At 38.5% G+C, this 15,610-nt stretch overlaps 1 protein-coding gene across 1 annotated transcript in view; it reads left to right on the top strand.

The window, feature by feature from the left end:
- Positions 1 to 15,610, top strand: part of BMERB1 (bMERB domain containing 1) — a 46,934-nt gene that overhangs the window by 15,982 nt on the left and 15,342 nt on the right. The window contains exon 2 of the mRNA XM_048961925.1: positions 9,169 to 9,292. Within this exon, the coding sequence (XP_048817882.1) occupies positions 9,169 to 9,292 (124 nt within the window). The remainder of the gene's footprint in view (positions 1 to 9,168; positions 9,293 to 15,610) is intronic.

Here is a 15,610-nt window from a genome sequence, read left to right as displayed (position 1 = left end):
AAATAGGGAGCAAGAATAGAAAATGGTCCCTAAAATAGCTGAGGATCATCATTTAACCATCAAACTTGCAGTTAGCAAAGTGCTGGAGACCATCCCTAACTACCAGTCACCATTACTGCCTGAATTTCTATTTCTATTTAGGAATATGAAGTTGAATTAGACAAATCAGGATGTTTTTTAAGGTTCAGTTTTAAAAACAGCTTTTCTTCATTTCAATACTACATTGAAACACAGCATAAAAGATGCAGAGCAACAAAGAATCTCGTTTGGGTGTTGGGCAGGTACAAGCACTTTGTAACACATCAGACATGAAAAGAGTCACTGTGTGCAATGCTTCCAAGTATGATACCATAGAAACCAAAGGGCTTTGAGAGTTAAAGGAAGGAGTTAATATTGAATACTGTGAATGTAGAGTTTAGTGTCCAAGAGAAATCTCAGTGAGACCACAGTGCACAAATGCCTGAAATAGGAAATAATAGACTCCTGCTAACATGGATTTGGAAGGTAAATAATGAAAAATAAAAGGTCAAAGCTTGAAGATAAGAACAAGAAAGTAAAGAGCAAGGAACTCAAAGAGAATCCTTTGGTAACAAGGGTCTCTTAGATATGGAACAGGGGACAGTGATTCCAGAAGTGCAGTGGGCAATTGCACCTAGTCCTTTTTATGATCTCTTCTTATCTAATTTTAAAATTGTCGTACAATAGGAGTGTGAAAGTGAGAGTTTTGAAATGGAAAGTCAGGCTGTAATATGGCTAGACTGTAAATCTAACTAATGATTTAAAACTAAAAGAAACAAACAAACAAAAAACCCAACAAACAATATTAATGGCCTGGACAAAATATGTATTATACTTGTGCTGGTGCACTCAGACCACAGGTGACTGTTTAAACAGAGCCATTTCCACTTATATCAGATGAACTTAATATGCCCTAGAAGGAAATAACAGGGCAAGGAACTCATCTCTGGTGTTTTTTAGCAATAGGTGGCTTGGTTTTCTCTCATCATGTTACGGTTTACAGACTCATTCAAATTCAACAGAGTAATAAATGCCAGTTCTCTTTTGGGATTTGGCTTCTTTTTTAATTCTGGCATTCTTCTTTCCCTCTGCTTTGACCAAAGGCTGGCATATCACATCCCAGTTCTACAGAATTCATCAGGCTGTTAGTCAGTTTTAGACAGAGAATACTAACAGATTTCTGAAAAGCTGAGTCTGCTCTGAGTTCCAGCACTTTTTCCATACTTACTCCTTCAAAGGCAAAAATAGCTGCGTGCCTCGAAAGGCGATTTAAATATGACAGAATGCAAAAAAAGAGGAAAAAGATGGATTGAAGTGAAAAACATTGAGCACTGGATTAGGAGAAAGGGCCTGCAGGTCTGATTGTCTTCACAATATAAATTCACACTTTCCTGACTCCCTGCCTATGCTGCTTTTTTCCCTGCAGTTCATATGGTATAAGGCTTGCTGCTAAGCCTTCTACATAGAAGATAACTACAGTTTTGCTTCATTTATCATTTTGAAGTTATTTACATGTGCTGATCAGAGTATTCAAAAGTAGAAGAAAATACACGTAACGTCTTCAAGCTGTGCATAAAACTGCACATACCTGCAAGTCGTGGTAGCCTATTAGAACAGAAGGGAAACATTTCATACATTATGTAAACATTATCTTTAATATTCAGTGTTGAATACTAAACCAGACTGAAAGGTGATCAAATACTGAATGAGAAGATGAACAGAGCAAAATAAAGAATCATTATCCACATATGTCTTCCAATTTTTGAAGGTTTCAAATTCTTCTGAATTAACTTTTGGTATTTATTATGTGATCAATAACCATCTTTTTAGGCTTCTTGTGCCTTTTCTGGTCTTTATTAATTCTGCTATTGTGTCCTATAATCACCAAATTTTCCTTTAATTACTAAAAAAACCAACAAAAACATCAACCCCCCCCCCCCCCCCCAAAAAAAACCCCACAACCCCAAACCTATTTCCATAAGCAATATAGGCAAAGTAGACAATCAAGGACGATGAAAAGTATTTTGTATTCTCATCAGTTGCAAAATAGAAGTATTTTCAGTGCAGCTAATATTGCAAAAGTGCTTTTTACACTGATTATAAGCGTTACTATGAAAGCAGATTTTCCTTCCTCCTACAAACAGCAAGTTTAAATGTATGCTAATTCATTTGTATCATCTCAGAGAGGTGTCATGCTTCTCTATAGGTTGTAGCAGAATCTTTCTACAGGTATGAATTTCTTCCCTCTTGATTGTGGAGTTGCTGAATGGACTGCAGACTTGAAGGGACTGCTCTGGTGTAGTGGTTTATCTCAGAATATAGGTGATCTTGAAGCAGCACAGTAAGCAGCACGGAAGCAGCACAGTAGACAACTGAGCTCAGAATACTGAACTCAGTATTTCAGTTTAGTTGAAGCACAGACACAACTGTTACTTCCCACGAAAAAGAAAATCACCCATCTCCTTTTTCTTTTTCTCCTAACGATTGTTCAGGAACAGGGATATTTGGTGACTGTGATATTCCCTGAGATCCTGGCATTTAACCAGCTTTCAGTGTGTATCCCTGGTGCTTTTCTGCCAAAGAGGTTCCCAAGGGCTGCCAGATCTCACAGCTGCCTATTGTGAATCCAAGCCATAAGGCCAATCAACCAGCCCCGAAGTCTGCCCTGAGGCATGGAGCACATGAAAAAACAGCCGTGGGATTTCTAGTTGCCCCGCTGTCTGAGATGCTGAAAGTTTGGATGCCTGGTTTAAGGCAGTATTTCAGGAGTCCAAGATTACCTCCTGTGCATCTGGGAGCTGCACTGCAATTGAAACTTCTGTTTCCAGTGCCTTCTGGCTGAGCAGCAGAGAATTCAGCAGCTCCAGAACTACTCTAGATCCCCAGACACTGATAGGAAAGCAGGCTCTTTGCATAGAGGCGTTCCCTTTGGCTCTATAGTAAAGATACTGAACCAAAGAATAATCCCCCAAATACTCAGAAGTCCACTTCACCAGCATTCAATAGCACAGAATGACCAGTGTTACTTGCAAGAGCAAAGAACATCTAGCTGCCTGTTGAGGATGTGTGCTCGGTCTGTCAGCTGAAAGAGCATTTCATGGCTCTTACATGCTACTGATTCTGAAATGAGTAACTGTGTTGCTCAGCCCATAAAGAAATATTAAAAAATCATAACAACCACAATAAGAAAGCAAACATTTTCAGCTTCCTGCTGGAGGAAAAATTCAACTCTGTCATCTCCAATTCCTATGGATTTTTTCCAGAAATCATAGTAAATAAATAAATAGATAGATAGATAAAAAGATAAATAGAAAAGAAACCTTGATGAAGGCTTTGTCGAAGGCTTGATGCAGTAATGAGGAGCATTTCCATTGATTAGTGAAGGTGGAGGAGGATCAGCATTGGGTACAACAAAAGCTGGCAGCTCTCAAAGCGTTAGGCAAGCCCTGTGCTGAGAGTCACAAGACATGGGCAAGGGCAGTCCTCACTGCTAAGGGTGCCCTCCATTGGTATCTGAGCAAGGGGTGTCAGAGCAGACCTGGAGAAAATAACCAGTCGGCCACAGTTCGGATCTCCAGGAAAATCCCTAGCAACAAGGCAGGTCTTAGGTCACGTGGGATGTCAAGTCTAGGTCTTGAGATCTACTGCCAAGCAAAAGGAGGTAGAAAGGACAGGGAGCCTCTGCTCATGTGTCACAAGGCCAGACCCCTGCACCATGTCTGAACCAAGCCAATGTGCTCAGAGCTGTGCCAGGATTCCATGCTGGTACTGTCCTGTGCCACCTTCTCTTTCCCTGAGTCTCCCCATTTTAAAATACACAATATTGCCTGCATTGGGAATCCAGAAACAAATACAATGCAGCTGTTTGTATTGTGTTTAGCTATTAGCTGTACTGATACGATAATTCCAGCATAAAACATTGAAAACCATTCCACAGACATGCCAAATTTAATCATTCTCAGGATTCACAGTAATAGAATACAGCAGCAGGCTAGATTAGGAATGAATAATTAGATGTAAGATTTTTCTGCTCAGGTTAGTTATTTGCTATTGCATCTGCTCCACATCAGTTAAATCAAAAAGAAAAAATAAACAAAACAAAAAACCACCATGGTACCTGCACCTCTGCATGCATTTGAGACAACAATAAGTGGTGTAGTAAAAGGGCTGACTGGTCAGTCATGCCTCCAGGTGACAAGCTAGTAACAAACTACATGAGTTACCTGGTTCTTTACACATTAATACTTTTTTTTTTTTTTTTTTTTTTTTTTAATCTAGAGTGTTTTGTAGGATACCAGTTTATTTTTCTGCATTATGCAACTACTTCAGTTTCTAACAAGTGTGGGTTTTTGTATTTGGTTTTGTTTTTGTTTGAGTTGCACAGTCTGGTTCGCTTTTCATCTCTAATCTGAGCCTCTTGCTTACTTCTGCTTGGCTCATCAACAAATAGGGGTCTTGAAAACCTTGATTTTTAAACCCAAAACAGCATTGGGAATGCACTTGTTCTGCTAACATTTAATATACTTCATTGAAAATGGATTAGTTTGAGAATTTCTTTCAATTCTTGAGGAAAGACCAATACAGACTTGAATTCTGAACAAAATTTAATAATTAATGGTATTTTAACAAGGATTATTTTATTACTGGACAACAAAAGGGAGTGGAAGTAGGCCTGAAATTACTCAGTCTGAATCCAATCCAGATCAGCAATCATTTTTAGCTGACGTACTGTAGCTGGGCGGGCTGAGCAGCTGTTTGTTGCTCAGTGTTATCTACATCCGACAAGCCATACAACCGGATTGCACTGCAGTCCTTCCAGAGCTCTCAGAAGTCACAGGCTGATGAAACAGCGTCTCCTTTAAGATGGTTCATCCCTTTTGAATATTTAAGAAGTGGCAGGATAGTTGGGTAGTTATCCTTACTTTTGCTGGAATGGCTCCTCTGTTACTAAATATTGAGGTGATTATTCAAGGCTCAGCAATTCACAGTTTCCAAACACAACAAATTCACAAGTATAGAAAAGGATGAACAATGTCCTGAAGAGACACTGTGATCCATCAGACCTTGAACTAGCTCTGCTACAGACTTGCTGTGTATTCATAAGCAACTCATAATTCCTACTGCCTCTGGACTGCACATTGTCTGTGTGCTGCTATGGGTGTTCACAGAATAGAGGTCTAATTGCTGTTGAATGCAACCTGAATAACAGTGATATAGTTTAGGTTCCTGAGGCACAGGTTGGTATTATTTGCATTATTAATATACTTCACTTTCTCTATGCATCTGTTGTTTTTTTGTTGTGGTGTTTAGTTGTTGTTTAAAAAAAAAAAAGAGAGATGAAGATAATAACCCCCCCAAATTAGAGTTAGTAGAATTAAACGAGCTAATGGTTGTAGAGTACAATGAGCTTCTCTGTGGACTACACTGTGCTTGCATCAAGTGACAGCAGCAGGATTCTTGCTGATAATCACATTTCTGTACAGCATTTCTTACCAATTGTTCTCAACCTATTACTTGGTACAGTGCATTCTCCCATTTCTCCTTTTGTTGCTTCAAGCTTCTATTAAAGTTTTCTTTGTGCTTACCAACTTACTAGATATTTCACTTTTTTGTTGCTTTCATCACAGGTGGCTAATGTTCCATTTGTCATTGGCATGCTGAGGATGCAGTGTAATCATTAAGTTAATAACCGTTTTAACTATGCCAGTCTACATTTAAATTGAAGCAAACATATGCAGAAGTAGCTTCTGTTTTACCTCTCCACTCAATCTCATTATATGTAATAGCTCAATAATCTTATTTCTATATAGTAATTATTTTCATGTTAATATCCTTTTGTGCATAGAGTAATAATGTTTTACTTGTTTCTTTGTCACTGGAAATTATCCTGGGGATTCTACAGCATGGAATAATTCAATCCTGTCACTAGCTGTGACTAATCTGTGTTGCTTTCTCTTTTGCTTTATGAATTCTGGCTCATTACCAGACTGAGCTTTGATTTCTGTAACAACAATATATGCTAAAAAAAAGTTGATTGAGACATCTGCTTTAAATAAAATGAAATGTTTCTCCTTTCTGTTATGAAAAGGTGAGAGACGTGCACGGAGCTTACAGAACCATGTCTCAGAGCACTAAAGGTGTCATTCATCACTAGGGCAGAGCTAGAGCTTTACTTGAAGCCTTAATAATGCTAACGGATTCATTTCCAAGAGGTTTCATTGCAGGAGCACAAAACATTTTATGAGCAATAATTATCCTTCAGGATAGGCCAGTTATCTTCAGTACTGGAAGAGAAGTTCAGGCACAAACAAGTTGGCAATTTTTGAGAATCACAACAATGAAGGTATATGGTGGGAATCCTGACCTGTGGCCTCTTCAGGGGCTTGTATTTCCACGTATCCTCTCACTTATTCTCTACTGTTTCAAAAGTTCCAGGAAGTACTGTGTTCCAATTGCGTATTTTCCCCTCAAAGCCTTTCTTAAAAATGCATATTCTTCAGTGGGAGCCAAAGCACGTGTCAGTTCTATTCAGTTTGTGAGATCTATGGACTCACATATAAAGTAAACGGGCAGCTGTCAAAGGAGCTCATTTACCTTTGAACTTTTAGGAAGGGAGCTTCAGGAAAGCTGAAGATTTGATGCAAAATCACATAGTTCCTTAAAAGTGTACAGATAAACATGCATAAAGTATGGACTGCATCCTTCAGTTCCTTCTTGGAAGACCGTATGTACCCCTCCAGAACTGGCTCTTTAAAATCTCTTCAAGCACCGCAGTATCACCATACTCTGTATCCTCACCTCCACATTTCTTCCTGTTTCAACTGTTCTGTTCGTTTGTTGGGTTTGTTTTTTTTTTCCTCAGAGTTGCTTTAATTCAACTCTTCTTATTTTTCCTTCCAGTCTGAAATGTCTATGACAATTTATTTACAGTATGCTCATGGGACATGTACTGCTGTGGAGATAAACTGCAATACTCCTTTGTCTCTGTGTTGTTCTAGTTGCATCCCTAAGTTTGCAGGCAGGTTGTGAACTGAGATCTTACAGTTTCTATATTTATTTACCTCTACTTTTAAACCTCTGGTGCCTTGCTTATATTTTGGATTCCTTTGAAATCAATATAATTTTGGATACCTTTCAAGAATATTCTCTCTGGTTCAAACACACGTTGAGTGGGATGTGAAGGAGAATCTGTGACTGTACTGCAGGGGTCAGACTAGACTAGCGCTTGTCACAATAATTCTAGCGCTGACTCTCGGCACATATGGCATGAGGTTTGTTCATAATTCCCCTCCTGAAGTATTGAAATCACAGTGTGATCTGACCCAGAGGGTAAAACTGGGGCACTTAGAGCTAGAATTGCAAAGTGGGATTAAGGTTCCTCCTTCCCCCCTCATCACTTTTTCTGAGATCTTGAGAATTAATTTTAAAACATGTATATGTGTAATATATCTGTGGCTCAGTTTCCGATTACCAATATTATTGGCTTTAATTCATGGTAGCTTCCTATTTCCTACTTAATATGTTTCTGAGAAATAAATTTTCAAATCTAATTTTGCTACAGTTAAAGTAACTCAACAGGCCTGAAAAGCAACAAGAGGCAAAACTATACTGAGAGGATCAATGTTTTATTGAACAGCAGTCAAAAGAATGTAGAACATCTGTTGAGTACTGTATTGCAGTTCTGACCACCTGTTAGGTAGGTGGATTTTCAGAACACTCAGGAGCCTTACTCTTTACATGTCACTACTTTGTCAGTGACAGAGCTGTAATAAAACTTCTTAAACCATCCACGCTATACCACAAGTAAATATACCCCAACACACACAATGATTTTGGATAAAAAGCCCATCTTCTAGAGGCAGTAAATAGCCTTACTCTATCAACCAGTTTTGCAACCTGAGTTTTAAGAACAACTACTGTCAGATGGCTGTTGTTGTATGAGAGCGATAGTCATTTCCCCCCCCCCCCCCCCAGTATTCGGTTCTCTTAAAAAATTAATGATTTCTTATATTTTTTAATTTAGTTCCTTCCTGCTGAACTGAACACAGAAATAGCAGGCAATACTAACAGGATAACTTAAAACAACAAGAAAGCCAAAAGAGCCTCCTTGCCCCTCAAAAAAGAAAAAAAAAAACAAAACAAAACAAAACAAAAAAAACTCAAGGAAAAAAAATATAGGGCCCAAAGAATTTATTTTTCTATCTTCTAGAATTCCATTAATTCGTTTCCACATTGGGAGAACAGGTCTTTGTAAAACTAAGCTGATGCAGAGAGATGCGTTTTCTGACGATTTTTTGGTTGAGATTTTGTAGTTTTATTTCTACTCCATGTTCCTGTTGGAAATTCTTCTTAGCTTAGTCCATCATGAGGGACTTTGGAATTCATCTCATAATTAGTTGAGCAGTTTTTTTTTTAATTTCAGATACTTTTTGGCTTCTCTATTCTGCATAATCATTTTGACCTCTCCTTTTTCTTTTCTTTTTTCTTTTTTTTTTCCCCCCCTTTTTCATGGGGTTGGAACAGGCCTCCTTTCAGGGATACGTCTGCCAAAATACACAGGCACTCTATGCGTTAGTCTCTCAAGTCTTGTTTGAAATTAATCAGTGCTCTCAGTAGGAACGCTCACCTCCTCAGAGGAATAGGCCCTACATCAGTTCCAGTCACATCTTTAGCTATTCTCTGGGCTGTGCTGTTGATCGTGCTGAGATAATGGAACGGCATGAAGTGTTTCAGGAATTGGGAATGGGAGTGGGAAACCCTCATTGGTTTACACTAAGACAGGGCTCTTCATGCTTGCAAGTAATTGCCTTGAATGAGCTTGGTAGCTAACGCTATTCTTTCAAAATGTGTCGTCATACCGACTAAGGAACCGGAGCTGGAGTGAACACACTGGGTTAGGATTCCCTAGGGTTATGATAGATTCCGACTAGAAATAAAGGTCACTCGACTTACGGATTCTTCAAAATGGTTACAGTGAAAGTAACAAGCAAAACACCACAGAAACCAGTGAATGTAGCACTCAGCTAGAAGGTGCAATAATAGCACTTATTCCATAGCCAGGTAGCTCTGTGGTTAAATTTGCATTCCTAAAAAGTCCTGTTAAGATAATTTGACCAGCTTCATTTATTTTCTCTCTTCTTTCACATGCAGATCAACTTGACATCATTTCAATGGCTGAAACAACAATGATGCCCGAGGAAATAGAGCTAGAGATGGCAAAGATCCAGAGACTTCGGGAAGTCTTAGTCAGAAGAGAATCAGAACTCAGGTTTATGTAAGTATCAATTCCTCTCGGAAACACTATGCAAAATTAATCAAAATAGGAAAGAATGATACTTAGAAGACTTTTATCTGCTTGACATTTTAAAAGGAAGAAAGATAAAGAGCATCCCAGCTAGGTGAATGCTTGCAAAATGCCACTGGGAAATGATTTTTGTAGTTGCAAAGGAAATTGTCTTTTTTATTCAGCATGATTTGCAGACGATAAAAATGGGATGTGTTACGTAGAAAAGGAAACTTCAGCAGAGTACATGTCTACAGAGCATATTTTTATACCTGACTTCAATCCTCTGTGGAAAGGATATTTGTCTGAAGGAAATATTAACAGGTAGGAGATTGGAGCTTCTAAAGTCTAAACTATTTCAGGCTTTATTCCTCACTTCATTAGTGGTCTTAGTTCATGACACAAGAGAGCACGCTGTGTTCCACAGTAACAGCAGCCAAGATTTGACATTTCTAAATGAAAGCCATTAAGTTATAAACACAAAATACATTTCCATAGATCAAATTAAATAACAGTATTCCATGAGAGATTTTCAAAACTGCCGAAAGGGTCAGGCATAGGAGCCCAAATGAATGTTAATGAATACCAATAGAGTTCTGATGATGGAGTCCATAGAGTTTGTGTTCTTAAATGGCTGAATCACTTAAATCACTTAAATTAGCACATGCTTCTTTTAATAGCCTTTGGGAATTAAATATATATATATATATATATCTATTTGACTTCGTCTCATTAAAAAAATATTTTTTACTTTTTATTCCTAACAATAAAGACAAATGAAAAGGATGTTGCAAGTAATACTCAAGTAGTACAGCAGCAGATGTTCTTTACTGCCTTTCATTCTAAATAGCTTTCACTCACAGTGAGTCAGTTTTATTTATCTTTTAACAACATGCTGACTATTAACCTCCTGTTGGACAAACATCACAACTCAGTTATCTCAGTGGTCCAAGTTTTGTATCTGTTTAGCCAGACAAGTTACCTAACTCTAACTCATGGACGTGATGGAGAAGGCTTTATACACAGCCATATGTATTTCTTTCATTTATTTCCTGAAGCAGTGGATTGCTAGTGCTCCAAGACTAGAAATCTGTGATAGGTTATGATTTTAAGTAATGTTAGGAGTTGATTTCTTCTGACAGGACTGGATTTCCCCATGAATTACCTGTAAAACCTGCATGAAATTGTGCTTGATTTGACTTGGACAATGTGCCTGCCAACTAGTAGTGCTGCACCTATGCTCATACCAGGGAGTCAAAGATCAGCTCTAATGAGAACCAGATCACTTTAGATCTTATACTTCCTTTAGCCTTTTATTCTTTTACAACAAAAGAATAAAACATACAAATAGTAATGGAGAAAATGTTTGCATTCCCATTTTTTCCCTCATGCTGTGAGAGAAGTGAACAACAGAACAGAAATTCTTTTGATTTAAATTGGGTGGTTTTTAGTTCCTACCAAAGCATGAACAAAATGATCAACTAATAAATTCCATATCAGTTTCACATCCAGCCATAGATTATATGTTCTTTTTTAAAAAATACTGGTTCATTCTTCTCACTGTCTCGCTGAATTTCTCAGTTTTTGTATTCACATGTAGCCAGATCCCAAAGCTAGAAGAAAGCATATTGTAGATTTACTTCAAAGAAAAAAGAAAAAAAAAAAAGAAAAAAAAAAGGAAGTAAGCTGGAGAGCTTATGTTCTGAGTGTATCATCAGCACTAATGATGCTCTCAGCTTTACTTAAACCAGCAACCACCACAGCTCTTCACAGCATGGACATTGTATTTTATAAGCATTTGCACTCAAGAATAAGAAACAAAATACTCCAAACCAAACCTGTTTTTGATGAAAATCAGTGCAAACTCTTCCCCTGTTAGAGCTATGGAGGCTTAATCCCTGGAAAAAACTTGTTCTAACTACTAATTGAAATTATTGTTTTCCTCAAAGAAGAAGTACAAAGCAGACTGAGATAGAATAATAATGAAACTCACTGTCACTGATTTTTGAAACAGCTCTGCAACAGTGTTTATTGAATTTCAATACTGTTACTGTTATGTCAGTATTTTGCATGAAGAAATGCAGTAGCCTTGAAGTAAAGCGCATGCAGCAGAGAACTGATCCAGGTTAGCATAGCAGCCAGTACAAACACAGAAGAAACAGGTCTAGGAAGGCCTGGACGCTCAGAGGGACAGCAGTCAATTTGCATGTTCTCACTCTTCTATACGTGAATCAGCTGATGTGCAAGATCATCGTGAATATTCTTTCAGGCAGTTCCTCAGCTACTGTCAGTATAGTATGTCTGTGGTTTTTTCTCGGCCTCAAGGAACACGAACTCCAATGAGGGAGTCCTTAGCAAGATATACAGTCAGCTTTGCTTAAGTTGAAAGTTAAGGCACTGAGACCTTATTGTAGTGGGTGTTAATGTAAGGATTAACATTACCTTTCCTCCGCTAAACAAAGTAACACCAGTGACTAATGAAGTCTGTAGGACAACAAAAGGGATAAATGAAATATGTCGCTCCTCTGTCATTACAGCAGTGTACTTTACTGTGCTCACAGGTGCTAATACTTCAGTATCTAAATAAAATCTTTACAGAGTGGCTCATCATCACTAACAGCTTTAGAAGAGTCACCCTGTAGGGTGAAAGAAAGAGTAGGATGGCAAAGAAATCAAAGCCAGTTACTTAATCATCATTATTAACTCAAAGCAAGACCTGGCAGATCTGAGGAAAGGAATCAGGCAGTGGAATTAAGCTTAGAAAAAAATTGATTTAATGGTATCGAGTGTAAAAGGCAGTACTGAGCAGTGTTCAAAACCATGCAACACTGTGTATGTGGTTCTTTCTGATATAAATCCAAGCAGATTCTGTTTGCCCTCATATCTTCCAGCCAGTGCCTATCACACATATCAGTAAGTCAACACTGGATTTTCAGTTTTCAAAATTAAAGAAAATGCCCATTGTATTTGAACAAATTTCACATACATTTCTGTGGTCACGCATTGATTTAAAATACCAAAACTTGTTCTTTTAGTTAATTAATTCCTCTCTTTTTAGTTCCATCTCTTTGCAGCAGTCTCACTGAATAAGCAACTTACTTTGTGCTCTACAGGATGCTGAAATTACTTACAGCTTTGCTCCAAGTCAATGACAAAAAGATTCATCTCTCTAGGTAGAAAATTTCCACTTTTTGAAAGAGATTTGGAGTCAGAGTCACTCTCAGGATACTGAAATCAGTCACCAGATAAGAGAACTCACCCTGCTGCACGTTCATGGTCCTGGTTAAAGGGGAAGGGCATCAATAATGCCTTTAACAAGGAACACACTTTATACTTCAGTTTTAGAGGGAGCCCTTTCCACTGTGGAACCACAGGAGGCAATGCCAATGCCTGCTGGTTCTCATGGGTGAAACAAGCATTTAGACTGTATGAAGGAAAATGAGATGTGTGGCAGCTCGACCACATGATACAAAATGGCCACCCAGTCTGTGGCATGTGATACAAAATGGCCACCCGGTCTGTGAGAACTCAACCGCGTGATACAAAATGGCTGCCTGGTCTGGAGGAGCTCAGCCACGCAATACAAAATGGCCACCCAGTCTGTGAGAACTCAACCGCATGATACAAAATGGCTGCCCAATCTGTGCGTGCTCAGCCATGTGATCAAAATGGCTGCCCAGCCAGTGGGAGCTCAGCCACGCGATACAGAATGGTCACCCGTCTCTGGTACCATTGCACTGACCTTCTCTTGATACCTGCCTTCCCGTTCCAGTGGTTGTCAGGAGTTTTTCTTTCCTTACAAGCTCTGTGTGCTTCTTTTACTTTGTCCCAGGCTGTATGGCACAAAGGGCCATGGGCTGCCAGCTAAGCTCTCAGAGCACTGTGTTTTTCTGTGACTGCCTCTGATGACTATGACTACTGCTGAGGGCTTTCAGAAATTGCATCATCCCCCACCAGAGAAAAATTTGGGCATAGACTTCATCAAAATTGCCTTAAAATTCAGAAGATATCCTTAGGATGGTGTTTCACATTGTATCCCTGTACTGGGCTCACCAATCATGTATGGGCCACAGCTCCCCAGAGCACTATCTGCTGTTTTTAGTGCCAGACCAGCAGTTGTCTGTTGAAGAGGAATACCTGTGTTTTCTCTAAGATGGTAGTGGTGTGTGCCAAAAAGGGCAGCTTTCTGATTTTACTTGTTTTTGGAGATACAAAGAAATATGGGAAGCAGAATCAGCTGAAACAATCACCTTACAAGTCACAGTGTTTCTCAGACCTTGGTGCAACCTGCATATCAGATATCAGCCTTTGTAGGCCTGTCCTTCGCTTTGCTCCCTGCTATTGTTGCCTCCTTTAAGAAAAAGAAGGGCAGCTGAAGACAGCTGTGCTCTTCCCATGTTATTTCCAGATGAATACATACTTGCTATGGAAAATTATCTGATGTTTTTTAAAGCACACTTTCAGATTATAAAATTAAGATTTCCTCAATTAAATAATGCCTGTATTTGCATTGTACAATCACATTTTAGACAAATGCCTATGCACAAAAATCTACACAACTTATACTGTGTAATTTCTTTAAGTTATGCTATCTCCAGCTCTTCCGGGTTTATTTCCAGAGGAGCTGAAGACTCAGCCCGCATTGATAGGAGGCATACAATATGTACGTAAGAGTATCAGTTTATAGCTAGCTGGCATTCCCTCTCATTCTTATCTCATACTTCTCTCAGCTGATTCCCTAAAATGTTCTCTGTAAGATGAGTTTTGGGTCAAAATGTAAATTTTCAATCTGTCTTTGCGCCTGAGGAGAGTAAACATACCACTTTAGAACATGCATGCTCTCCCTTTCAAATTCTTACGTCCCACTTCCATTTATTCTTTCCTAGTGAGATGACAGACCCAGAAGCCAAGAGAGCTGCTCATGCGGCATTCTCCTCATTGCACATTTAATGTGTTACTGCTCTGGATGCTTGTGTGTGACTTTAGAAGCAGTCTAAGATTCACATCACTGCAGAGCATGGAAATTTACATGCTGAATGACATGATTGTAAAAATGGATAATACATGCGTTAGCTCCATTTAGGCAGCAAAACCTCAGACCGCTGATTCAGTAACAGATCAAAACTGATGCTCAGAATCATTTGTGCTGCAGAATTCATGTATTTTAAAATGTATTAGTATATTCTCACCCAGTAAGTATTAATAGCATAGGTGAGATTTCATCATCCACAGTTACTGCCTATGGCTGTGAATAGAAAAGGCACTGAGTTCGTATGAAATAGCAGTCACTGTCATCATGAAACATGCTCTTTGGGAAATCTGCCAGTGCCTGATACTGCTGGCCTCCCAGATGGAGAGCAGAACTCGAAGCCAGCTATACTGTATGACCTTGAACTAAAGCTGTGCAAGTTGCTTCTACCTGTGATAGCTGTCTTGGGAGTAGTTAATTCTGCCATGTAGGCAATACCAAATGGCAATTTTTTAATATAGGGCATATAGGATATTAAATAGTAAGCCCTACTAGGTTGCTTTAGGCGATTGTTGAAAATAATTTTTCTTACCTCATAAACATTGTTTTATCTATAAAAATGTTACAAACACAATGCATCCAATGTTTGCTTAATGGCTGTGCTGTTATTACAGTGCTAAACTAACACTGAAAAAAACAGAACTACCTCCACATTGACTTAGAGTTTAAATTGGTCTTTGTACAGTCTCACTATTAGCTGACTCCCTCTTCTCCAGAATGCTCATAACATCTGCATCATCTGCATCATCCAAATTCTCTACAGATCCATTCTGGTTTTTGGACCATTTTAAATTATTATATTGGCTGACTCGTAATGTCAGAAGCAATTACCTTTTATGTGGATGTGTGTGCTGTAACTTGACATTGCCCTGGTAATAAACTCCTAATAGTAGCCCCACAGTTTCATTAGCTAGCCAGAGTACTAATTAACCCTTGTAGTCATTTTTGTTTGTTTTTTTTCTTCTGTATTTTACTGTTGTTTGTTTATTTGTTTGTTTGTGGTTTTTCTCCCAGTTAGGCTTACTTTTTGTTTTCCTTTTTAATATTTATCCTGTTCCCACTTTGCAAAAAACAAGAAATCTCTCTTTTGCTGCTATGACATTGATGTAGAAATAGAGGTGAGATAGTCAGTAATGATTGCTATACTATAGATAATATTGGACACAATGGTGGAATTTTAAATTTAGTGTAAACTGATCATGGAGAAACATTCATAGTCAAAGTTCCTTATAAGGACAATAACACATAACAGAAGTTCAATAGGATTCTTGCTTTCATGT

Source organism: Lagopus muta, chromosome 15, assembly GCF_023343835.1.
Source record: "Lagopus muta isolate bLagMut1 chromosome 15, bLagMut1 primary, whole genome shotgun sequence".
Classification (NCBI taxonomy): Eukaryota; Metazoa; Chordata; class Aves; order Galliformes; family Phasianidae; genus Lagopus; species Lagopus muta.
This window is presented reverse-complemented; position numbering and strand designations above follow the sequence as displayed.